The 27,884-nt window shown below is 42.5% G+C and overlaps 1 protein-coding gene across 2 annotated transcripts in view; it reads right to left on the reverse strand.

The window, feature by feature from the left end:
• Positions 1–7,987: 7,987 nt before the first annotated feature.
• Positions 7,988–27,884, reverse strand: part of dcp1b (decapping mRNA 1B) — an 81,128-nt gene continuing 61,231 nt past the window's right edge. The window contains exons 10-13 of one of the 2 annotated variants that reach the window (XR_014620558.1): positions 19,555–19,776; positions 10,085–11,467; positions 10,008–10,038; positions 7,988–9,963 (exon numbers count right to left, since the gene is read on the reverse strand). Coding sequence is in view for 1 of the 2 variants with exons in the window: in XM_084330435.1 (XP_084186561.1) it covers positions 11,390–11,467; positions 19,555–19,776 (300 nt within the window). In the remaining variant the exon portion in view is untranslated. Of the gene's footprint in view, positions 11,468–19,554; positions 19,777–27,884 lie in introns of both variants that reach the window. The other variant, XM_084330435.1, reaches the window with a different exon arrangement.

Consider the following 27,884-nt stretch of genomic DNA (forward strand, 5'->3'; position numbering starts at 1 on the left):
CAAATTAATCATATTACCAAGTTTGACCTCAACCTCATCCCATAATTCCAGCGTGGATGTTTTCCTGGCTGAGTTACTGAAAGGCGTGGCAAATAAAATGACAGAGGAGACATCCCCTGAACCGCTGAACAGCTAATGTTGTTTTAAAAAGCTTCCAGAGGGACATTTAGATAAAACAAAAGCTGCGTTGCACATATTGCAGCGATGAACTGTCTTCCCACCATACGCACAATGAGTCTGAAGTACCACCTTCAGACGAAGCACATCTTCGCTGATGTTCGCAATTTTTTTGTCGTTTTCGACAAACTACACTGGAGAGTGCTGCCAGGGCAAGTCTGTCAACAGAGTCAACAGCTAAGCTAAGCAATGCAATCGCTGAATGGATCACCATTGTTGAAGACCAGGGGCTTCAAGGCGTTATCCAGTTGGCACAATCTACATTTATTGCACTGACTGGAGACCACTAGACATCAGTAGGCAACCATAACAAGCTCAGTGTGACAGCACACCTAATCCATGACAAATGGCAACTGCACTCGTTGGCTTTAGATGTGGTGAAAACAGAGAAAAAGCATTTTGCTGAGGCATGCCGTGACCAGTTTCTTTTAAGTTGCAAAGGAGTGGGAGATTACGGACAAGGTCAACCCAAAGATTCACATAAATACTAGCATTTTAAAGTTGTGATTAATCATGATTAACACTTTCAGTACCGGCCATTAACATGGGAAACATGGTTAAATGCCAGGACCCACTTCAATGATAGCGTTGTGAACGCATAATCTCTGTCTTAAATTATGGTTAAATTATGTGTCTAATCTGCCTGTCGCTTATCAATGACTTGTTTGCAGTCAACATTGTCGAAACGGATTTTTTTTTTTTTTTTTTTTTTTTTTTTTAATCGGTTCATTTCCGTTTTATAGCATTTTGAAAAGCCCTAGTTTTTCAGGAAAATATATAGATTCCGTGATAAAAGGTATTTACTGGAATATTCTAGCATACACAAAAACATTGTAATTTTTCGGCCTATTTATGAATCGTTTTCAAATAAACGCTAGATTATCGATAGTATATGTGTACTTATGCACGCTATAGAGGCAGGCTGAAATATCGATTCTCTCATTTCCTGATTGCGCACACACAGACACACACACGCATAGGGCAAGCGCTTATATCTCTGTGAAAACAGCTCTGATTATCCTAAGACTGGTAAAATAAATTCCTTACCTGAGATCAGATGTTATCCAAAAAGATTATTCCAATTCCTGATCGCCATTCCAAATATCGATCATGCTTATTGATTACAGTGTTGGGTCCTGTAAATACATAATCCACGCGTTTTCCGGGCCGGCGAGCACAATCGATCCTTCAGTTGGCTTGAGGGAAAAGCAAAATGAGCAAACTGGCCGCCTGTAACTGTTCCGCAACTGTAAGTTACTTCCGGGGTAGGCCTGATTGGCCCCGACAGGCACGTGACGCGCAACTTTCTCTGCCGCGCGGCACGCTCCGCGGAGCGGAGCGGCAGAGCTTGCGGAATTATGTAACCGCCCTAATCCGCCATGATTTTCATTCGGCGCTTCAGCTCACCTGGCAGAGCAGCGGTCCTGCGGTCCGTTGTTGACGAGTTCGAATCCCATCAAATTTTTTTTTTAACGTGATTTTTTTTTTAACGTGTATTCTTTCGCCGGTTAAGGTTAGGCATGGTTAAGGTTAAGGTTAAGGTTAGGCATTGTTTCGGAGTTGGTTAAGGTTAGAACGGTTAAGTTTAGGCGCTGTTAAGGAGCTGGTTAAGGTTAGAGTTTGTGTTAGAGAATGGCAATAGACAGCCTATTTCCGCGCGACAGCTCTCAGCAGCCTCGTTGCGCGTCCTGAGTTTGCCGCGTCACGTGCCTGTCGGGGCCAATCAGGCCTACCCCGGAAGTAACTTACAGTTGCGGAACGGGTACAGGCAAACTGGCCACCCCCCCTTCAGCCGTGTAAAGTAATGGGGTGCAGTTACACAGGGAGAGACGATAGGGGGCGGTATCTTCCCAATTGAGCTCAGAGAGACTCTGCAGCACTAACCCGAGGCTTGATTGATGAAATATGAATTCAAATCGCCAAAAAAAAAAAAAAAAGACAAACGCTATATAGCGTCGGGGGCACTCAAAGGTCGGCATGAACTAACGACAAAACGCGTCCGTGGCACTCAATGTGTTAATTACAGAATATTATTGTTATTAAAATCACACAAGACGAATGCAGAAAACAAAAACATTTACAATTAAACCCAGCAAAGACAGGATCAGTTTGAGAACATTTATTATTCAAATATGACCAAGTTTAATTAAGAGCAAGACATTCGTTACAAAAAGAAAATGTAAAAAAATGTGGTTTGCTATCATTCCAATGTACGATCATTGCATCGTTTGTTAAATGACAAAGTAAAATGTAAAAAGCATGGTAAATTCCAGCTCCTGTATTGTAACTGTAATGTAAGTGACTTTTCAGAGTAACCTTTTTTAATTAAGTGATAAGCCAAATGTGACAGTGAATTAATTCTCGCTTCTGTGCTACAATTGTCTGTAACATGCGTGTTTGTTATAGAGCTGTGCTAAAAAAATTACAAGATTTCGGACACGGTAGAAAAATAAGATACAAATCGATCTTGTTTTGTTTTTGTCTTTTTATTTATTTATTTTTATTTGAAAAATAAATCCCAGAGAAAATGTTCTGACTGCTTAACACATTAAAGAGAAGATTGTGGATTTTTAGAAGGCTTTCCTAATGATCACTAACCAACGTTCAGTGTTCTGATCAGATACATTTTTTGTTAGAAATGCTAGTGCAAGTCATAGTCGTTTCAAACGGTTGTCTAGTCGCCTACTTGTTCTTATGATTACAAAAGCTTAAAAGACATAAATCAAATAGCTTGCATGTGATGTTGAGAGGAGTTGTTTGACAACAATACTTTCAATACTTTGACAATGAATGGCAACAGGAGGCTAGTGTGAATTCCTCAGCAACACAAACACGGATGCAAGAGCTTTATAAAAATCGTCAGAGGACACGCTTCTAAAAACCGGACACGCTTCTAAAAACCGGACTGAAACTTCCCCTTAAAAAGGTGCTATAGATAACATTCAGCCACTAGATGCCGGACTAGAGCACCAGCAATGTAATTCATCCAATCGGATGCATTCCATGTGTGGAAATGAAAGTAGGGAGGGGATACATGCAAGCAACATGTAAACAACAACATTCATTCTGGAATTCATTAACACTTTGAGTGCCAACGACGAGATTTCTCGTACTAACTCGCCATGCGTTGAGTGCCAATGACGAGATTTCTCGTTATTTAACACATTGGGTGCCAACAACGAGATCTCGTTATTGGCCGCCATGCGTTGGTTGCCAATAATAATAATACATTATTTTTCAGCCCGCTTTTGTATCGTGCATAGGAACACAAATACTCTCGATAATCTAGCATTTATTTGAAAACGATTCATAAATCAGCCGGAAAATGACAACGTGTTTTGTGTATTCCAGTAAATAGCTATTTTCGCGGAATTTCTCTGAAATTACTAGAACTCTCCGAAACTATACTCGTATTCAAAACGGTATAAAATGGAAATGTACCAATGAAAAAACAATCCGTTTCATACATGTTGACTGCAAGCAAGTCATTGATAAGACCCATAGCCATAATTTAAGATATAGTTTAAGCGTTCGCAAATATCCCCGACCTCCCATTGACTAAAGCGCTGGCACTCAAGAGGTTATCTGGGCAAAGGGGCGTGGCACCCAATGTGTTAATAAAAAAAATTGGGGGGGAAAAGCAATACCTTTATTCCACACCTTTCTAAAGGCTCTGCCGATTTATTATAAAAAAATATATATTATAATAATTATTAGTCTACGTAAAATCTATAGCACCTTTAAGACAGGACACACTTCTACAAACCTGACTGAAACTTCCCTTTAAAGACAGGGTTGGGTCTCAATTCACTTTCAACCGACAACTCAAAAATAATGTATTTGTATTTTTTCTATCGTATTTGAACTTTAGTTAACCAGGCAATCCATCCATCACATGCTCAAATGTATTCAACAAATCAATCAATTAAGATATCTTGGCTACAAATGCAGGGAAGTCAATTAAGAGCTAATTCTAATTTACGTTGACAGGCTAGTAAATGTTATTGGTTTGACATACCTGAGGGGGGAATTATTGTGCCTAGATGATGTTGACTGGGAACACATCCATCTACTGTCGAAATATAAATCTGGATTATATTATTGATCTATACGGCCATATCTATCCCCCGTCTTCACTATAACAATGTTCACCTAAAACTGAATACCGTAAATTTCTGACTATAAGCCGCGGCTTTTCCCCCCATTTTTCGACCCTGCGGCTTATATAACGGTGCGGCTAATCTATGAATTTTTACAGCTAACTGGGCGCGCTCCCTCAGCTCTGTGACCGTCCGATCAGACTCCTAAATCTGTTGCAGCAGTGCACGCCTTGCCCCTCCTCCTCCCCCTCACATAACCACGTCAACAAACCATTACGGCAAGAGTCTAGTGTATGAGCAGCTCAGAGCTCCTCTTTCAACATAACTGAAGCATTAAACAAAATGACCCAGTCAACGAACTATTCACTTTAGTTTATTAATGCATGAGGCGTTGTCTAATGTTATCTAGCTACTGATGGCTCCTGATATCATCAGTTTGGCATTCAATTTCGCAGGTGCTGGCTAACTGGCTATCGTTCTGTGAGCTGGCGTTAGTACCTAGCTGGTGCTAACTAGCGTGGCTATCGTTCTGTGAGCTGGTGTTGGTACCTGGCTGGCTAACTAGCGTGGCTATCGTTCTGTGAGCTGGCGTTGGTACCTGGCTGGTGCTAACTAGCGTGGCTATCGTTCTGTGAGCTGGCGTTGGTACCTGGCTGGCTAACTAGCGTGGCTATCGTTCTGTGAGCTGGCGTTGGTACCTGGCTGGTGCTAACTAGCGTGGCTATCGTTCTGTGAGCTGATGTTGGTACCTAGCTGGTCCTAACTAGCGTGGCTATTGTTCTGTGAGCTAGCGTTGGTACCTAGCTGGTGCTAACTAGCGTGGCTATCGTTCTGTGAACTGGCGTTGGTACCTGGCTGACTAACTAGCGTGGCTATCGTTCTGTGAGCTGGCGTTGGTACCTAGCTGGCTAACTAGCGTGGCTATCGTTCTGTCAGCTGGCGTTGGTACCTGGCTGGCTAACTAGCGTGGCTATCGTTCTGTGAGCTGGCGTTGGTACCTGGCTGGCTAACTAGCGTGGCTATCGTTCTGTGAGCTGGCGTTGGTACCTAGCTGGTGCTAACTAGCGTGGCTATCGTTCTGTGAGCTGGCGTTGGTACCTAGCTGGCTAACTAGCGTGGCTATCGTTCTGTGAGCTGGTGTTGGTACCTGGCTGGCTAACTAGCGTGGCTATCGTTCTGTGAGCTGGCGTTGGTACCTGGCTGGTGCTAACTAGCGTGGCTATCGTTCTGTGAGCTGGCATTGGTACCTGGCTGGCTAACTAGCGTGGCTATCGTTCTGTGAGCTGGCGTTGGTACCTGGCTGGCTAACTAGCGTGGCTATCGTTCTGTGAGCTGGCGTTAGTACCTAGCTGGTGCTAACTAGCGTGGCTATCGTTCTGTAAGCTGGCGTTGGTACCTGGCTGGCTAACTAGCGTGGCTATCGTTCTGTGAGCTGGCGTTGGTACCTAACTGGTGCTAACTAGCGTGGCTATCGTTCTGTGAGCTGGCGTTGGTACCTAGCTGGCTAACTAGCGTGGCTATCGTTCTGTGAGCTGGCGTTGGTACCTGGCTGGCTAACTAGCGTGGCTATCGTTCTGTGAGCTGGCGTTGGTACCTGGCTGGTGCTAACTAGCGTGGCTATCGTTCTGTGAGCTGGCATTGGTACCTGGCTGGCTAACTAGCGTGGCTATCGTTCTGTGAGCTGGCGTTGGTACCTGGCTGGCTAACTAGCGTGGCTATCGTTCTGTGAGCTGGCGTTAGTACCTAGCTGGTGCTAACTAGCGTGGCTATCGTTCTGTGAGCTGGCGGGACTGATTTCTCAGTCCCTTCTAGGGTTTGTAGTTTTCTTAGTGGTTATTGCAACCAAAAAATTCTTAAAGATACTGTAGATCAGTGTTTCTCAACTGGTGGGGGGCCATTTTGAGTGGGTCGCGGATGTGTGAGAAAAAAATAAGTGGATTTTATATATATATATATATATATATATATATATATATATATATATATATATATATAATTAGTTGTTTGCACTACCTATCTTTGTGCAAGTGGCTTCTCAGCTCTGGTCCAGCTGAAGACAAAGCAGAGGAACAAATTGGACATTGAGCATGACCTCAGAGTTGCTTTGTCTACCACCACCCCAGACTTTGAGACTCTTGTCAGGAGCAAACAACATCCCCAGTTATCCCATTAGTTCCCTGGGATGTTAAGCTAAGAAGTCTGCTAAGAAGGATATATTATTTATTATTATTATTTTATTTCATTGTGTTTTTAGCCCTAGTTGCACTTTTGTTGCAACCCCAGTTATCCCATTAGTTCCCCCAAACTTACTGTCGGTCTGTTATGTTAAGCTAAGAAGTCTGCTAAGAAGCATAATTATTTATTATTATTATTTTATTTCATTGGGTTTTTAGCCCTAGTTGCACTTTTGTTGCAACCCCAGTTATGCCATTAGTTCCCCCAAACTTACAGTAGGTATGTTATGTTAAGCTAAGCAATCTGCTAAGAAGCACATTATTTATTATTATTTTATTTCATTGGGTTTTAGCCCTAGTTGCACTTTTGTTGCAACCCCAGTTATCCCATTAGTTCCGCCAAACTTAGGTCTGTTATGTTAAGCTAAGCAATCTGCTAAGAAGCATAATTATTTATTACTATTATTATTATTGTATTTCATTTCATTGGGTTTTTAGCCCTAGTTGCACTTTTGTTGCAACCCCACCCTAACCATCTAACCCTAACCCTCTAACCCTAACTTTTGTTGCAACCCCAGTTATGCCATTAGTTCCGCGAAACTTAGGTCTGTTATGTTAAGCTAAGCAATCTGCTAAGAAGCATAATTATTTATTACTATTATTATTATTATTATTGTATTTCATTTCATTGGGTTTTTAGCCCTAGTTGCACTTTTGTTGCAACCCCACCCTAACCCTCTAACCCTAACCCTCTAACCCTAACTTTTGTTGCAACCCCAGTTATCCCATTAGTTCCCCCAAACTTAGGTCTGTTATGTTAAGCTAAGAAGTCTGCTAAGAAGCATAATTATTTATTATTATTTTATTTCATTGGGTTTTTAGTAGGGATGCTCAATATTGGCTTTTTTACCGATACCGATATTCCTATATTGTCCAACTCTTAATTTCCGATATCAACCGATATCAACCGATACCGATATATGCAGGGTTTCCCCCCCCAAAAAACTGAATAATTTCAGGTAACTAATAATTTCACTGGATATATATATAACAAATATTGTTATTGTTTTTTTCCTTTTTTAAACTGATACCAATATTTTCCGATATCACATTTTACTGCCGATATCGGCCGATAATATTGGACATCCCTAGTTGCACTTTTGTTGCAACCCCAGTTATCCCATTAGTTCCCCCAAACTTAGGTATGTTATGTTAAGCTACGAAATCTGCTAAGAAGCATATATTATTATTATTATTATTATTATTATTATTTTATTTCATTGAGTTTTTAGCCCTAGTTGCAATTTTTTGTGTTTATTTCATGTTTTTAACAGTGCATTAAAGATTGCGTATTACTGCACACATTTATAATAAATCATAGTGGTTCACAAATTTGGGTCGCGACTTAATGACTAAGGAAAATGTTGGGTCCCGAGGCTAGAACCAGTTGAGAACCACTGGTATAGATGATATACATAAAGTGTTACAAGAGAAAAACTGGATCCCTGGAGCACTGTTTTAAACTAGAAATGACGTGTTTGGCTATAGTGCTCCTACCATCCCACCACACAAAGAAGCATCCTCAAAGAACAATGTTGGTTCACTTTGTTTCAAAGGGGGATTTGTGTTGAGATTATAAACAATATTCAAGCGTTTCTTATTGTGGAGGTCATTCTTTCTTCTCAAAACTACCCGGTGCAGCTTTACTTGGGGTAAAAGTGCAAAGGGCGAGTTCAGATTTTTCTCCATTGTTAATTTGCAATAAAAGTGCAATGACTGATTTTCTCATTGATAAATGTTGTCAACAGACTGCAATTGTGGTAAAGTTACGACAACAAATTGCTATTCTTGTAATTTTTTAAACAATAATGTGTACAGAATCTCTCAAGCCCTTGCTCATTTAAAATTAAGAATACATTTTTACAACAACAAAAAAAATGTGATCGCAACATTCTGGAGGGACTGGTCATTAAAATGATCCTATTACAAGACAAACAGACAATCTATCTTTAAATCATAAAACACAGTTCCACCCCTCACTAACTCTCTGAGGTAGCACAGGTTGACATACATTTCTTAAAGGTAGAATCCGTAATGCCACATCGACCTCTAGGCCAGGGGTTCCCAAACTTTTCAGGCCAGGGCCCAGAAAATAAGGCGTCAGAGAGCCGTGGCCCAATGCACATCGTCAGGCCTTTTTTTTTATTTTTTTTTGCCAGGCGACCGATTTTTTAAGCCAAATATCACTTCAATCCTATTAAGTTAGTTCAAGTTAGTTATTCATTTATATGTGCTATTTATGAGAGGGCTAACTTGTTGCAAAATAATAATGATAATAATAATAGTCTCATTAAAATACTATTGTTGCTTCGGTTGTTTTCAGCGTTTTATGTGCATAATCTGTTATTTAGTTTGAAATGTTCGTTGAAATAAGTAGATTTTTCGTTTTTGTTTATTTATTAAGTTAATATAAAACCATATAGTCACATTTTAGAATACAATAGAATAGAATTTTAGAATACAACTAGAAACACTGTCCTGGCCTGCTTCTAAGTTCAGTGGCCTGACAAAAAAAAATAATAATAAAAAAATAAAAAATTAAAAAAATATTTTTTAAATCATCTCGCGGCCCACCTTTGGGTCGTGACCCCGACTTTGGGAACCACTGCTCTAGGCAACCTCTATACTTAAAAGATTGTTTTGGTCTGATGTGTGGGTTGCAGTTTAGTAAATTATTGTAGCGTGCATTTCTCCAGACCTCTCTTGGCAGAGCCTGCGGTGTGGTCAGCAGTAGCAACCCCTCCCCGAGTACCCATTGAAACCCAACCCACACATCAGACAAAAACAAAACATGCAAACAAAGCGCAAATACCAAGTGGGGATCTTTTACCTAGAGGTCGCCGTTTGATGACATGATAGATTCTACATTTAAGTTTCCTTGTTTACAACTCCATCACGTTAAAGGGATACTTAAAAAAAGAAATTATAATAATATTGCTTTTATTTCCCATGGTCTTGTCACATCATGGGAAATGTATTTCAACTAGTTGTCGAAACAAGGCATGTTAGCATTCTTCATGATCCATGAGTACAACTAACGTGTTAGCATTAAGAATGCTAACACGTTACGCTAACAGAACGGCAAAGCTGCTATTTCTGTCCATAAAAGTTCAAATACAGAAATGTCCTCACAGTGTGAATAGTGCTTGCTTAAGTAAAATATGCATACAATTTAAAATGTTGAAATATCCCTTTAATAATAATAATAGTTTTAAGAGCATTCCTATCAATGTCATAAAATACCTCATTGTCATATTTATATATAAAAAAAATTATCAGGAGGTAAATTTACATCTGGTTAATTTAAAAAGTTTGTTTAAATATTCTAACAACATTCACACACTTTCCTTCAGATTAAAAAAAAATATCACTGGAAGACTAGTTTGTTATGAGTTCAGGGAAAATCACTGGTGCTTAATGACTGTGGGTTTGCTGTAGGAGTAGAACTAGGCCTGGGCTTAATGACTGTGGGTTTGCTGTAGGAGTAGAACTAGACCTGGGCGTTTGCTGTAGGAGTAGAACTAGACCTGGGCTTATAATGACTGTGGGTTTGCTCTAGGAGTAGAACTAGACCTGGGCTTAATGACTGTGGGTTTGCTGTAGGAGTAGAACTAGACCTGGGCTTAATGACTGTGGGTTTGCTCTAGGAGTAGAACTAGGCCTGGGTTTTTTTCTGTAGGTAAACAGTGGTAGGTTATTTCAGGCTGCTCATTAAAACAGCTGCTACTCTACTTGCTTGGGAACTTGGAGAAGAGGGCCTGCCACCCATTTTAAGTCATCATAAAGCCATATACCGGTAAGTGATTTTCTGTATTTTCTCGTGTGTGTTTTTTGGGGGGTAACTAACTTCTGGGCATGTTCCCGATGGACCTGTGAGGTTTAACAGTTTTGCCCAACAATGTGTTTTGACAACGGCAGCCAGTGGGGTATCAGGGAAAACGTACCAAAATGCATGAATCTGCGCTCTGAACGTGTTACGTTGTCCCAGGTCGTTGATGTGAACAGGGATGGATAGGCTGCAGTCAACAGCTGTGCAGGTTTACAGATGAGTATTAGTTGCCTAAGGCCTTAGTGCTTGTTGCTGGTGTCTATAAGGAGAGGGTGTGTGTGTGTGTGTGTGTGTGCGTGTGTGTGTGGACTTCCAGGGCATAATTCTCCAAGTACGTGGTAGGGTGCAAGCTTAAAAGGTAGAATCAGCAAAAACAGCAACCCCTAGGCAAAAGAGCTCCGCTTGCTATTGCACTTTCTTTACGATTTTTGTTTTGGTCTGATGTGTGGAGTTTAATAACTTTACTAATACTGTGAATTTCTCCAGACCTCTCTGGGCAGAGCCTGAGGTGTGGCCAGCCATAATAAACTCTCGCCCTATCCCCACTCAACCCCAACATCAGACCAAAACAAAAACTAAATGTAAACAAAGTGTAACACCAAGCAGGGCTCTTTTGCCTAGAGGTCGCTGTCTGATGGCATTACAGATACTACCTTTAAAAGGAACACTCAACCATTATTTATTATTATTATGGATACATGTATTATGTCCATAATCTTACACATAATCCCAAAACTGTAACCGTCTTGCAGAAATACATTCTTCATCATTTCTTTATTGACTATAGTCAAGTTATTGACTATAGAGTTGGATTTGTGATCTCAGTATGATGTCAGAAAGTTCCAGGAAGTATTAAATACAGCTTTAAATACAAGAAATTATGAAAATGAATTGTACAAGGGATGTGTGTGAGATTATGGGCATAATAAGGCAGTGTTATGATGGTAGATAGGCAAATGGTACGAATGGAGATAGGTAGGTATGTATGGATAGATATACTGTATGAATGTATTTAGGGCACTGGGATAGATATACTGGTATGGTCTTCTTCAGTACGTGTTGCTGGTGTCTCTTGCCAGGCGACTGACGTAAGCCTCATAGATGGCGTCCAGGAAAGACCTGTCATTCTGAAAAACACACAAAGAACTACTGTTAACATCTGCTACAGTTACATATATATATCAATATGGCTAGAGAGTGGAGATCAGGTCGCGGTATAGGGTGTAACAATCCCAAAACAGAACAGGGATGGAGGAATTACTCGCCGTTTAAACTGAACTCAAGTGGTTTTTGAGGAAACAACTTAAAAAATGTAATAAAAAAGATTTGAAATCATGCAAGGCGTGAGTTGGATAGGAGTAAAATAATTGTTGCGTTGGAATACAGCTAGCTAAAACAGATAAAAAAACAGCGGTTCCTCTTTGTGAATTTCCAAAACTTTGCGTAGCGTTCATAGACTAAGTTGTGACTAGCTAACTGCTAACGTTAGTTACAGTAACATGTGCTACATAGACCCAAACACTGTGGCTACTACGGCTAACCAAAGAGAACACATCCTGTACCCAAAATGAGTGGAGACCTGCTGCAGACAGAGTTGAGGTAATGTAATTATTACAAATGGTAACTGACCATTTTTTCTTAAAAAAAGAAAAGAATATATAATTTAACGTTAGTTTGTGTGTGTGTCGTGGGCCAACTACAGCATTGCAAAAACTACAGTGAGTGCACGTGACACACACACACTAACGTTAAATAATATATATACTGTATATTTTTTATTAACACATTGTCCGCCATGCATTGTACCCATCCTTGGGCCCAGTCTGCCAGTGCTGTAACCCTATGGAGATGTTTACCTTCTTTGCAGGGCTATAACTTTTTGAATATTATAGCTATATCGACATTACTATGGCCCATTCAACATCGGGTATCTATCGTTCCGGATGTGGGAACGTTATATTTTTTCATTCATACATTGTCGTGTTAATACCGTCGTGAATATAAGTATGTTTTTAAGGTTTTCTGCAGTAATTCCTAAAACGCAAGTTATAGGCCCTGACACATATGATAGATTATCGATTTGTTGTTTCTTTCCTATACACGCTATATTAAAAGATTCAAATGTATATGATCGGTATACATTATGCTTCATCATGCGTGAAGGAAAGGGGGGGGGGGGGTCGTTTATAATTCCTTGATCGTCAGTAGCGTCTTTTTTTTTTTACTATGGGTTGATACGTTGATCAGATGGATTGCCGTGAAATGAATAAACAATCGGGCTGAAAATAACGTTAGTTTCCTCTTACCGTTCGCCGATGAGACTGGAGGAAAAATATTCCAATTATTTGATGTCGATCTGCTAGATCCATTTCCCGTTTGTATGACACAATAAACGCCGAAATCATATTGATTATTGCGTTTCGAAAGCGATCCCAATGCACTCGAGTGTGTATCTAGATCCACGCTACAAGATATTACTGCCGGAGGAATTTCTTCTATGCACCAAGCGCCACTTCCGGTTTGGCTTGGAGTGTAACTCGCTCAACATCCACCAGGCGGCGGTATTGAGGCGTTGCAATATCAGACAGGGTCCAGCTACAGTCCCGGAGGGAGGCTGGATGAATTATGAATGCCATGGCGAAAAAATTAAATATTGATCCCAAAAACGAGTTAACTCGTTTCTGGCGCACAACACATGGCGGGCAATAACGAGTATACTCGTTTTTGGCGTCCAGTGTTAAGAAAAAACGTTTTTTTTTTTTTTTACATGCTAAATAATAATATTTTTATATATTATTATAAATAATATATATTATGCCCTGGTATATATATATAATATATATATAAATCTATATTTATCGATAATTCTTCCAATATCGTTTCAGCCTTAATTTTAAACCCCATCAACGATTCTACTTCTCTTCCCTTGGTCTCTCAGTTTAACTGGTGGTACAAAAACAAATAAAATGGCTATGGCTATTAGCATAATGTCTGAGGCTCATTTTCAAAACGTGCATTTTCTGAGACAGACCAAGCTATGTAATAAAATGTATAATCTATAATTAGAGCATTCCTATCAACATCATAAAATACCTCATCAGATATATTTAAATAAAAAGAAAATACATTTATAATTTTTTTTATTTATCAGAAACGTCCTCAGTGTGATTAATGCTTGCTTAGGTAAAATATGCATACAATTCAAAATGTTGAAATATCCCTTTAATAATAATAGTTTTAAGAGCATTCCTATCAATGTCATACAATATATATTTAAATTTAAAAAACGTATTTATTTATTTAAATATATATTTTTAAATATTTTTAAATATATATTGTATGACGTTGATAGGAATGCTATTAAAACTATTATTGTTTTTTAAACTTTAAATAGTCTAACAAAATTCACACACTTTCCTTCAGATCAATGAAGGAATGAGTTCAGGTAAAACCACTGGTGCTTAATGACTGTGGGTTTGCTGTAGGAGCAGAACTAGACCTGGGCTTAATGACTGTGGGTTTGCTGTAGGAGTAGATCTAGACCTGGGCTTAATGACTGTGGGTTTGCTGTAGGAGTAGAACTAGACCTGGGCTTAATGACTGTGGGTTTGCTGTAGGAGTAGAACTAGACCTGGGCTTAATGACTGTGGGTTTGCTCTAGGAGTAGAACTAGACCTGGGCTTAATGCCTGTGAGTTTGCTCTAGGAGTAGAACTAGACCTGGGCTTAATGACTGTGGGTTTGCTCTAGGAGTAGATCTAGACCTGGGCTTAATGACTGTGGGTTTGCTCTAGGAGTAGAACTAGACCTGGGCTTAATGACTGTGGGTTTGCTCTAGGAGTAGAACTAGACCTGGGCTTAATGACAGTGGGTTTGCTCTAGGAGTAGAACTAGACCTGGGCTTAATGACTGTGGGTTTGCTGTAAGAGTAGAACTAGACCTGGGCTTAATGACTGTGGGTTTGCTGTAGGAGTAGAACTAGACCTGGGCCCTCATGCATCAACGTGTTCTACGCACAGATCTGTGCGTAACCCGTGCGTACGATCATTTCTAAGCAAAGAGTGGGATTCATCAACTTCAACTTGAACTTGACTTCGTGCTTACATCTACGCACATTTCGGACCTGGCGTACCTCGCGCCCAGTGGTAGAATATATTATTACAACAAGGAAATGAGCTTCTGTGCATAATAACACTGGATGTTCTATGAACCGTAGTTCATTATAGTTCATTGTAAAATAGCAACAGTAGTGTAATTATGGTCAAAACCCTATAAATAGCAGTTGGAATAATAGATCTTTCTCTCAGAATGAATGCAGCATGTCATATATGTTACGATGAATTGAAAATGGGGGACCCTGATGTAAACAAGACGAAAGTCTTTCTCTGGTCTGCATCCCCTTAACAATTGTATGTATTGAGCTGTACTGTACTGTACCCATTCTGCAATCTGTTAATAAAGTTCTCATTCATTCATTCATTCATGGTTTATATAGCGTTATCGGAATATACGGGGTGTAGGCTACTGACTGACTGCGCTCCGCGTAGCTTGATTGATTGATTGATTGAAAAGTTTATTAACAGATTGCAGAATGGGTACAGTACAGTACAGCTCAGTACATACAATTGTTAATTGGGGATGCAGACCAACTTTCGTCCTGTTTACATCAGGGTCCCCCATTTTCAATTCATCATAAATCATAAAGCTCAACTCGTTATTATTTTGCGCACAGACCGCCGAAACACGGGAACGTTTTGATTATATTTAAAAGGCTTTACGTTAAACGAAACAAGTGGAATTTCGAAGCTGTAAGCAGAATAAGTCATATGAATACAGTGTTCTTCCCCCTTTTTACTGTACAAGAAAGAATAGAAAACGCATTGCAATGACACCATGCAGATAGTGGACAGACTATATGATGGAATTCAAGTTCATGTATTGAAAGGCAGGATACATCATACATGCAGTGAGATTCATTGTTCTTGTATATGCTCTCGTATTATATTGTTTATATAGGCTACCCAATACTGACATCAAAATAGATTGTAGTAGTATGCCTCTAGAAATCATGCAGCAGGTAGAAAATTGACGGGAGATCCATCGCGATTTGGAATAGAATTGAGGAGAACTTTAATCCGTGGGTATTAATCAAACAACACGGGAAAAGGCAGTCATATTCCAGCGCGGTCTTTATTAGCCGACAACAAAATAGATGCCTCTAAAAATCATATAGCCAATCGAACACAACTAATAAAGGCATTCATATTGTACAGCACGGTTATAATGACACACAACACAACCAACGCCAAACAGTGGTCAACGAACGGTCTTTATTAGTATTTTGAGCTGTCCAGGCAGAATTGCAGCAATGGTCTTAGGGAGCCGTTGATATCTGACATCACCGTTTACAAATCCGCCTTTTATTTATCCACCTCCGTTACGAGGACCTCCACCTCGGTGTCTGTGTAGTTTCTCTTTTTCGTTCGCTTTGCCATCCTCCAACATTCCACGCACAGGGATTCCCTCATGGTATTTGAAGGGGAGGGCCTGACCATATTTGGTTGGTCGGGGCGGTTTTGGTATGCAAATACGTGAAAGCGTGCACGAGCTGCGGCGCAGGGCCAAGGTGGGATTCATCATGACAGATGTGCGTAGAGCCTGCTTACGCACGTGTGATGAATGCCGACTTCCCTGTGCGTGCGCTAGTTCTAAATTCCGTGCTTACGTGTGGAAGTAGGTCAAGGTCAAAGTCCACGTTGATGAATGAGGGCCCTGGGCTTAATGACTGTGGGTTTGCTCTAGGAGTAGAACTAGACCTGGGCTTAATGACTGTGGGTTTGCTCTAGGAGTAGAACTAGACCTGGGCTTAATGACTGTGGGTTTGCTCTAGGAGTAGAACTAGACCTGGGCTTAATGACTGTGGGTTTGCTCTAGGAGTAGATCTAGACCTGGGCTTAATGACTGTGGGTTTGCTCTAGGAGTAGAACTAGACCTGGGCTTAATGACTGTGGGTTTGCTCTAGGAGTAGAACTAGACCTGGGCTTAATGACAGTGGGTTTGCTCTAGGAGTAGATCTAGACCTGGGCTTAATGACTGTGGGTTTGCTCTGGGAGTAGAACTAGACCTGGGCTTAATGACTGTGGGTTTGCTCTAGGAGTAGAACTAGACCTGGGCTTAATGACTGTGGGTTTGCTCTAGGAGTAGAACTAGACCTGGGCTTAATGACAGTGGGTTTGCTCTAGGAGTAGATCTAGACCTGGGCTTAATGACTGTGGGTTTGCTCTAGCAGTAGAACTAGACCTGGGCTTAATGACTGTGGGTTTTCTCTAGGAGTAGATCGGTTTGTTCTGTAGGTAAACAGTGGTAGGTTATTTCAGGCTGCTCATTAAAACAGCTGCTACTCTACTTGCTTGGGAACTTGGAGAAGAGGGCCTGCCACCCATTTTAAGTCATCATAAAGCCATATAAGTGATTTTCTGTATTTTCTTGTGTGTGTTTTTTGGGGGTAACTAACTTCTGGGCATGTTCCCGATGGACCCATGAGGTTTAACAGTTTTGCCCAACAATGTGTTTTGACAACGGCAGCCAGTGGGGTATCAGGGAAAAAGCACCAACATGCACAAATCTATGCTCAGAATGTGGTACATTGTCCGAGGTGGTTCATCTGATACATGAGCCAACCTAGCTTAAAACTCCAGAAGAGGTGTGTTTGGACAACAGCTAGGCTAGCTGGTCCGTATCCGCTTCCATTAATTTGTGCTAAGCTAGGCTAGCAGCCGGATAGCTTTCTACTGAACTAGGGCTGACCTCGATTAGTCGAATAGTCGACTAATCGATCGAAAGGAGCCGTAGTCGACTGCCAACCTCTTAGTCCAGGGGTCGGCAACCTGCGGCTTTAGCCCATCAGCTAAAATCAGCTCCCTGGCCAAAAAAAATATATATATATTTTTTTTTAATAATTTTTTTTCCTCTTATTTTGGAGATCGATGTCATACTGTGACACTGAAATGAAAACATATTTCATCAACTAAAATATTTAGTCAACAAAAATATTTCATCAACTAAAATATACAGTACGTCACACCCCGCGCCTCTCCCTGCCGTCTGCAAGTGGCTAATCTTGAGTTTCTTACCCCCCAGTAAGCTAACCATGGATAAATCCAAATAAAGGAAAGTCTGAGGAAAATAGAGGGTTTAATTCAGCATGGACAGATTAATTTGCTTTCACAACTAACGATGCAGGCTTAACCTATATGCCTGATATGTGATGCGAAATTTGCGAACAACGAAAAATTTAGGACTCAAATAGAGCTGCATAGTTCAGGGTTTTATTTCAAAGTAGGTCTACAGATGCCAGTGTTTTTTCTCCTTTTCTGTGTTTGATTTCAAAGTAGGTCTACACATGGTAGTCTTTTTTCAAAGTGGACTACTTTTTATTTTATAAATGTTCCACAAATAAGGGAAGGACTCAAATATACCTGAATAGTTCAGGGTTTTATTTCAAAGTCGGTCTACAGACACCAGTGTTTTGTCTCCTCTTCTGTGTTTTATTTAAAAATAAGTCTACACAGCCAGTATTTTTTCAAAATGTTTCTTTTTGTTGCTTTATAATTCCATTAATGCAACAAACTGTGTGCTATAAGTATAAAGTATAATAAATCGCAAATTACTTTGGGTATGCAATTGTCAGGCGTTTTTATGCTAAATGTGGGGTATGCTTGGGGATATATAAAACGTTATACACTGTGTTATCTTCATTTTAAGGGTAAATAGGTTGTGCGGCTCCCTGAGCATTTTATTTTGTAGGAGGGGGGAAAAGTGGCTCTTTTGATAGTAAAGGTTGCTGACCCCTGTCTTAGTCGAATGCAAAAAAATATATATGTATTATGTATATTATAATGTATATCTTTTTTTAACCATTCTTTCCTAAAGCAAAGAGGCCTAGAAGCGTGGCTACCGCTAATGGCGCACATACCAGCGAGGCTAACTGCCTAAGAAAAATATCCATCAGTGGACCAATTGCATGCTTTCACAGAGGACAAGAAGCCTTCAGTCGACTTCTTCAGACATTGAGCACCCCACCCCCCCCCCCCAAAAGATTACAAAAGTAAATAAATAATTGCAATCGGGGGGGGGGGGGGGGGGGGGGGTTAGTTGACTACCAGTTGACTATGGGCAAATTTCGGCCAATCAAAGTCGACTATACAAACCATTAGTCGGGGACAAACCTATACTGAACACACAGAGAGGAAATTGGTATCTATTAAAAATTGGTTCTTGTCTGACTCCGGAGAAGAGTCACGTTAAGCACATTTCCCATAATGTTGGCGTGTTCCTTTAAACACCTTACGAGGGAAAGGTAACAGTGGAATGGAGGGATCGGAGTAATGTATTGCATGTACAGACAACGCGCGTGCGTTTATGTATGTACCTTGTGTATGTGTTTGTTAGGCGTATAATGATACACATCATTTTCAGACTTTGGAAGTCACGGTTAGATTTTCAATTCTTTTATCCGTTAAAAATGTATTCATACTACAGAGCTCTAATTATATATATTATATAAACACACACACAGCTTGATTTGGCTCAGAAAAATACGGATTTTAATTAAATGTTCAAAGTCGTAAACAATGAAAATGAGCTGTAAACATTATGGTATTGAGTCTTGACAATTAGCCTTACTAACTACAGTATAGCAGCCATACGACCAGATAGACCTCTGAGAACTCTTTTAAAAAACAATTAAAAACACATTTGTTCAGACAGGCTTTTGGTCATGCATAGGCACTTTTTTCTTGTCCTCACTGTTTTGTTTTAATTAGTGACTCATGATTTTATCCAAATTCTTTTATTCTACTTTTTCTATCTGGTTTCACTGTTTTTAACTGCCGTTTGTTGTTGTTGTCATTTATTTCTGATTTTGTTTTTATTGTGTTTTTATATTAAGCTGTAGTGTAAAGCACCCTGTGCATTCGTGCTGTGAAGGGTGCTATATAAATAAAGGTCATTCATTCATTCATAAACTGAGACAAAAAATGAAGAGACCCGGGGAAGAGAACAAGACACATTTTGATACACTGTATTGAACGTACATTTCGATTCTGTATTGAGATTGTTACACCCCTGGAGTGTGTGTGTGCGTGTGTGTGTGTGCATGTGTGTGTGTGCATGCGTGTGTATGTGTGTGTGTGTGTGTGTACATGCCCACCAACCTGTATGAGATGCAGCATTGTGGCCTGCAGCTGGCTCTTGGACAGCCCCCTGCTACTGTCTTGTGGCAGTGTGTGTGTGGCGGTGGAGGGATGGGGGGCCACTCCTCTGGCCCCAACCACACCACCGCCGCTGCCAGAGACCTTGGCCTGGGAGAAGAACACACTGGGGGAGAGCAGCATCGTGGGAGGGATAGTGGCTGGTATACGCTGGGGGGAGATCACCTAGAGAGGAGACGAGGAGAATGGTAGCATTTTGGATGTAAGAGATTAGTACTTTAACATTATTCTTCAAGGCATTTAGCACTGTGATATGAGAGATTAGTAACATTATTCTTCAAGGCATCTAGCACTGTGATATGAGAGATTAGTAACATTATTCTTCAAGGCATTTAGCACTGTGATAGGAGAGATTTGTAACATTATTCTTTAAGGCATTTAGCACTGTGATATGAGAGATTTGTAACATTATTCTTTAAGGCATTTAGCACTGTGATATGAGAGATTAGTAACATTATTCTTTAAGGCATTTAGCACTGTGATATGAGAGATTAGTAACATTATTCTTTAAGGCATTTAGCACTGTGATATGAGAGATTAGTAACATTATTCTTCAAGGCATTTAGCACTGTGATATGAGAGATTAGTACTTTAACATTATTCTTCAAGGCATTTAGCACTGTGATATGAGAGATTAGTACTTTAACATTATTCTTCAAGGCATTTAGCACTGTGATATGAGAGATTAGTAACATTATTCTTCAAGGCATTTAGCACTGTGATATGAGAGATTAGTAACATTATTCTTCAAGGCATTTAGCACTGTGATATGAGAGATTAGTAACATTATTCTTCAAGGCATTTAGCACTGTGATATGAGAGATTAGTAACATTATTCTTCAAGGCATTTAGCACTGTGATATGAGAGATTAGTACTTTAACATTATTCTTCAAGGCATTTAGCACTGTGATATGAGAGATTTGTAACATTATTCTTTAAGGCATTTAGCACTGTGATATGAGAGATTAGTACTTTAACATTATTCTTCAAGGCATTTAGCACTGTGATATGAGAGATTTGTAACATTATTCTTCAAGGCATTTAGCACTGTGATATGAGAGATTAGTACTTTAAGGAAAGAGTTAGTACTTTGATATGAAGGATTAGTGATTTAATATTATTCTTTAACACTTTGAATGCCATCCACGAGTTTTCTCATGTTTACCCCCCGCGGGTTGAATGCCCACTCACGAGAATATTCGTTTGTTCTCTTTTTTTCTTTTTTAGCGATCTTGAAATCATATTTCATCAACCGAGTCTACCGTTGGAAATTCAGCTACCTCAGGCGCTCAGATGTGAAAAAAGCGCCCCCTATCGTCTCCCAGGTGGTAATTCACCCTTTTGGATTGAACTCAATGAAAATGAATGAGAAAAAAAAACCTGCACTCCACTTCTACCAGCTTCATGCTGGACTCTCAGAGCAGCGGGAATATGTGTTTTACAGTATACACGGTCGATCAATAAAAGGAGCAATTTTTTCGAATGGCGATCAGGAATTGGAATAATCAATTTGGATACCATCTGATCTCAGGTAAGGAATCTATGTTACCAGTCTAAGGATAATCAGACCCGTTTTCACGGATATATAAGCTTTTATGTGATTATGTGATATGGCTGTTTGACTATGCGCGCCGTCAGGAAATAGGAGAAGCTATTTTCAGCGCGCACCACGAGCGTGCATGCGTACACATATACTATCGATAATCTACCGTTTATTTGAAAACGATTCATAAATAGGCCGAACAATGACAACGTTCTAGAATATTCCAGTAAAAGGCGATTATCATGGAAACCTCTTTTTTCTCCATGAAAACGAGGAGTTTTCTAAATGCTATGAAACTGAAATGAACCGATAAAAAAACAATCTGCTTTGACAATGTTGACTGGAAATAAGTCATTGATAATGCGACGGGCAGATTAGACACATAGCCATAATTTAAAACATAGATTAGGCGATATTAACGTTAACATTGGAGTGGATGTGGGCATTCAAGGGGGTAAAAAGGAAAACACGGCCGGCTCTGAAAGTGTTAAGGTATTAGAAATGTAAGATTATTATTTAAGGAAATAGTTAGTACTTAAATAAGAGTGATTAGTGACTTCCGGTTTGCGACGTTCAGGTGAGCAGCCACATGAAAGAGCTCCCGGTCAATGAATATAAAAAAAGGGAAGTAAAACAATTCAAAACGAAATAAAAAGTGAAGATTCGAGGACAAAAGAAAGAAGGAAGAATGAACACGAGGACAAATGAAAGAAAAGCAACCCCAGATGAAGTAAATACACAGATGGAAAAGACTCAACACAAGGCAATGATGCAACAGGTTCAAAACAGATCAACTATGAAGGACGACAAAGGGACATGAGAAAGGGGCATGAAGGGACAAATAAAGATACAAGACTAAATCAACGTGGGGAAGTATCCAATACAAGCATACACACGGGGGACCTTGGGATGAGAATAGATGCATCAGGGGAAAGATAATTGAACAGTTACCCCAAGAAGTATAAAACTATAACACCAGAATTTGGAATAATTAACACTATGATTTACAATACAGACTGTTGTGAAGGATCAGATTAAACCGAATATATATATTTATTTATGGATATATATTTAATAGTATTTGTATATCGTTTGATATCCCTTGTATATTCCGTGTACATATACACTGAATATCCCTTTAGTCTACTAACAGCCCATAATAGTTTCATTCTCTCATTGGACGAGAACCTGGCGCCAGCAGCCAAGCCCCTTGGTTCAAGTTCAATCGTGCCGACGAACATGTCGTTACAGGCCCCGGTTCCGCGTAGGAATACGTCTGCCGAAATACAGATGGTACTATTTGTTCACAGCGCATATATATATGGCGCAAGTAAAGTAGAACTTTCTTAGTCACTTCGCCCTGAGTTCTTTACCCTCCAACCTAGTGGCAAGACGTTAAGCCTCACCCCGATACACGTGTGGTGTAGTATGGTCAACTTGGCCTCAGAATGGCATTGAGACATCGTGTGGATTAATAGTTGAATTGTCATAGTTTGGCACTATACCGTCGAGTGGGACGTATTTCTATTAAGTTAATAATAGTCTATTATGTATGGTGCACCGTTCGATTAGAGTTATAAAGTGAGCAGTACCCCCATCGTTTCCTCGCGTTATCTAGAAGCTTAACCAGGCTGGGCAGACCACGTGTGGTGCTTTCATCCGAGGAGTTCTGGGCCAGGACGAGTGGACCTGCACATTGGATTACCTTACCCGGACGACGGCAAGCCCTACACGGCTTGGATTATCTACTTGCTTTGGGTGCTTTGATTTATGCCATGGATAACAGCCAACACTGGTAAGTGTTGGAACTACCCCCCGAGAGGAGTCCAAGTGAGACGGCGCTCTACCCCGAGTGAGGTCGCCTCACGTCTCTTCGTTGTGGACCGGCAGCTACCGTCCACCAGAGGGTCCGGCTGTATTCATCTGCGGACCGAGGTTCTGTGGGCACCGTGTTCAAGACTTTGAATTCTCCCAAGAAATCGTCGGCCAGATGGGATATTGACCACGGCTCTCCTAACCCCCCCCCCCTACTGACTTACAACCAGCGGGACCCCCCCTTTGCATTATCCGGCTATAATCATTTAAGTACCATCGCTATAGTTCCCTAAGGAACCAGGTTGTATACTTACTCCCTGCGTAACCAGAGATTGGACATTCAATGTTGATTTACCTACGACTACTCATTTGCCATACAAGTGCATTTCAAATCATAAGTGTAAACAAGTGAACGTTGTATATACCTTTTGCTATGTATTAAATATTCGATTTGTACATTTGTGTGGACTTCGTTTCATCAGGTGGGAAAGTGTTCATCATATCTATATCATGTACTGGATGGCCAGAAGTTAAAGTACAAGAGGTAGTGGTTTAATAATATCATACTTATCAATACAGTCAGGGAATTGTACCCCTCAGTTACAATTGGTCCTTCGAGCCGGAGGGTAACTAGTGTAATATTAATATAGTGTTATTAATATTAAAATGGCCTATGATGAACACTCCACGAAACGGTCCTCCTAACGTAGAACGCCCGCGGCGCAGACGACAGACACCTCAGTACTTAGAGGACTACGCTGTTAGTCAACTACCTAGCCTTCTACAAACGGTGAACGCGGTAAAAGTAGAAAGTAAAATTATGTCCGACCCTATCAACCAGGATACCCCGACCACAGAGGCCCTAGTGGGTTCTAATTTAACTGATCAAACTCGCGGTGGGGACCAGGAGGGAACTGACACGACTTTACCCCCCGCCAATACCGAAGAAGTAGACCCCCCAGAGCTCCGGGAGGAAGACAACCCGCCAGAGGTGGAACTCTGCACGGAAGAAGAGGAGGAGAGCGCCGAGGAGATAGAGCTCCAGGACCGCATCCCCAGCGGGTACAGCCAGGAGCGGCTCACCTCAACAAGCGTCTTCCCCCAGCGAGGCGGAGAGGATGCTGTCACAAGCGTTCCTCGCCAGCCTGACAGCCTCTACCGAACGCGATCGACTTCAGGGTGAACGCGATCGACTCCAAGCACAGCAACGGAGCGAAGAAGAGCACATACGTCTGGAGCTGAGACGCCTTCAGACGGAAGAGAATATGGCAAGAGACCGGGCCGACGCCCAGCGCGCCGCTGCCGGTGCCCAAAGAGAAGCAGATCTCACCAAGCGCGAAGCCGAGCGCGACAGACTACAAGCGCAGCTAATGGAGCAGCTGATCCTCAAAGCAACACCCTCTCCCTCCGCCAGGGGTTCAAGGAACTCGTCGAGACAACAGTCAAGGGCAGCGTCTCCTAACCGAGCAAGCGACCCTGAACTTGACCAACAGACCAAGCCTATACCCCCCGCAGACCCCCTTCCCAGACCGGTCCAAGCGAGACCCAGCTACAAGGAAGGAGCGGCATACACTGTGGAGAAGCTAAATAAACGACTACAGGATCTAGAGGACCTGATAGAAGAAGAAGAGGGAGAGGAGGAGAACCAAGCCCGACGACAGCACAGTACTCCACCGGACCAGGAGGTCCAGTACAGCCCAGGCTATACCCCCGCGGCGCTGCGCTACAGACCCCCGACTCTATTCACGGGTGAGCATGATGCACGACCAGCCCCGAGGAATAGCACCTGGACCAGCGGGCCATGGTACCCTGCCGGTACCAGCCCACCGAGAGGCGCAAGAGGAGACTCGCCTAGGAGGCCTCTCCCCCAACGCTCGCCGATGTATCAGCCATCCACGGCGTCATACATTGGCACACCGATGGTCCCAGATTTCACCCATGAGAATCGGGCACAGTACACGGAGCTCCGGATGTGCCTAGAGACAATGATGGTGGATGTCGCTGATGAACGCCACAAGTATGCAATATTACTGAAGCACCTGAAAGTACCCCGGGCGCACAATATAGCGCTAGCCTATGCCACCTCTACGACCCCATACACCGCAGCTCTAGCAGCGCTGGACCAGAGATATGGACGTATATGGGATTACGTAATCCAAGAGATAAGGCATATTGATCGCCTACCCCCAGCAACAGACAATCGCTCATTAGACGACCTGTCAATCAAAGTGCAGTCCCTGGTAGGGATGCTGGGAGCGCAAAGAGAAAAGGGTATGCACGAGCTATACGCCAACTCTAACATCGAGAGGATTTTAGAGAAGCTGCCACCCGCCAGACAAGAGCGCTTTAGGCGGCAGAGAGACTACCGGGATCCTAACGGCCCCGAACCATCCCTCCTTGATCTAGCCGACTTCCTGGCGAGAGAAGTCAGCAGCTTACGACTGGATACGTTCGGGCGGAGCACGCCAAGCTCCAGAGAGGGACCCAGGAGAATAAATGATGGAAGAAGATCGGTGACTGTCATGCACCAATCAGAGTCAGTACCGAGCAGTAAGAGCCACAGTACCCCCTCGAGAAAAGAGAAGTGGAAGATGGTGTGCCCCTACTGTGAGAAAGAACACTGGCTGTCACAATGTGACCTGTTCACAAAGATGAATGCAGAAGAAGTGAGTCAATGGATAAAGTCCAACAGGCGCTGTTACCGATGTGCGCGCAGTCACATGGCAGCCGAATGCCGCCTAAAAAAAAGGTGCAGTCGGTGCGACGGAGCCCATCTAGATATACTACACGACAGTAACAGAAGACGGCCTTCACCTGCACCATCGAGCGGCACCAAGGCAAGTGTCATGTACATTGACCCCGCCAGCAGCAGCGGCGCCCAAGTGCTCTTAAAGGTAGTCCGTGTGACATTGAGCTACCAAGATAAAGTCATGGACACTTACGCCGTCCTTGATGACGGGTCAGAGAAGACCCTTCTGCTCGCGTCCGCTGCGGCCCAGCTGGGACTGCGGGGGAGCGAGAACCAAATGACGATTCGGACAATACGAAGAGATTTAAAGACGATAAAGGGCGAGCATGTCTCCTTCACTATCGCAGCAAACGGGCAGCCAGAGCGTCGGTATAGGATTACAAATGCTTTCACCAGCCAAGAAATAGGACTATCGCAGTACACCTACCCCATCGCCAAGTTGATGGATAAATATGTGCACCTGCGTCAACTACCTATCCCGCTCATAGACGGCGCTACCCCGACCCTGCTGATAGGCTCCGACCATGCAGAACTCATAGTCCCGATTGACCGGGTCCATACAGGACCCCGAGGCTGTCCTGCAGCAGTCGAGACCCGCCTAGGGTGGACACTACAAGGCCCCCTCGCTAAATCTCTCAACCGAACAGCAGCCACTAGCTGCCTCCACTCCAGAGCGACAGAAGAAGACACCACTCTCCTGCAACATGTCGAGAGGCTATGGACACTAGAGACAATGCCCTTTAAGAACGAAAGGAAAGACATTCGTTCTAAAGAAGACATTTACGCCATAAACCTCCTCGAGCAAGGGACAAAGAGAGTCACAGTCGGCGGAGTGATGAGATACGCAACTCCACTCCTGAGGCGAGAGGGAATGCCCACCTTTCACGCAAAGAAAGAAGCTACGGAGCGGTATCTATTGAACACAGAGCGGCGCCTAGCAAAAGACCCCGCTCAGGAGAGTGTGTACCGCGCTGAGATTGAGAAGCTAATCACAGCGGGACACGTGATAAAGATTGACATTAAAGAGGCCGATCAGACGACCGAATCATGGTACGTGCCGCACCACAAGGTCCACCACAACGGCAAGGATCGCATTGTGTTTAACTGCAGCTACCAGATCGGATCCCAAAATCTGAATAAAGAGCTCTTGCCCGGCCCAACACTCGGCCCCTCTCTACTAGGCGTGCTACTACGCTTCCGCCAGGACAAGGTGGCTATCAGCGGGGATATCAAAGGGATGTTCCTGCAGGTGAGACTAGTGGAGGAGGACAAGCCCCTGCTGCGGTTCCTATGGAAAGAGAGGATCGGAGATGAGAACCCAGCCATCTACCAGTGGGAAGTACTCCCCTTCGGAACCACATGCAGCCCGTGCTGTGCTACATTTGCACTACAGAAACACGTCGCAGAGGACCCAGCAGCAGATGAAGAGGTCCGACACAGTGTGAAGAACAGTTTCTACGTGGACAACTGTTTACAAAGCGTTTCGACTCAAGAAGAAGCCGAGGCTCTCCTAATCAAGCTACGCGCCTCCCTGATCAAAGGCGGCTTTGATCTCAGGCAGTGGGCCAGCAGTGACCCGCACGTATTGCGCAGCCTCTCCCCCGCGGACAAGGCTGCCAGCAGCGAGACCTGGATGGCGACCATCCCAGGAGAAGCCCAAGAAATGACACTAGGACTAGTCTGGCGCTTCAAAACAGACTCGCTCCACTATAGACACAAACCCCTGACTCCAGAGCAGGGAAGGTCGACGGCGACACCGACCACCAGACGGAGTGTATACAGAACACTCGCCAGACAATATGACCCGTTGGGATGTATTCTACCTTACACCACCAGGGCAAAGATGATTGTAAGAGCGTTATGGGACAAGGACCAGGGCTGGGACGACCCCATACCCGAACACCTTGCATCCACATGGAGAGAGTGGGAGACGGAACTCAGCTCACTCCCAGGTGTCAACATACGCCGCAGCTACTTCCCACCCACAGTGAGGCCGGAGACGTGCCAGATGGACCTGCACGTCTTCAGCGACGCCTCCGAAGTAGCCTACGGCTCGGTGGCCTACTTGCGTGCCCGAGAGGAGGGAGGAGAAATACATACTGCTTTCATCCTGGCTCGCTCAAGAATAGCCCCACGAAAGCAACAATCTATCCCGCGTCTAGAGC

This window comes from Notolepis coatsorum (assembly GCF_963971535.1).
Source record: "Notolepis coatsorum genome assembly, chromosome: 15".
NCBI lineage: Eukaryota > Metazoa > Chordata > Actinopteri > Aulopiformes > Paralepididae > Notolepis > Notolepis coatsorum.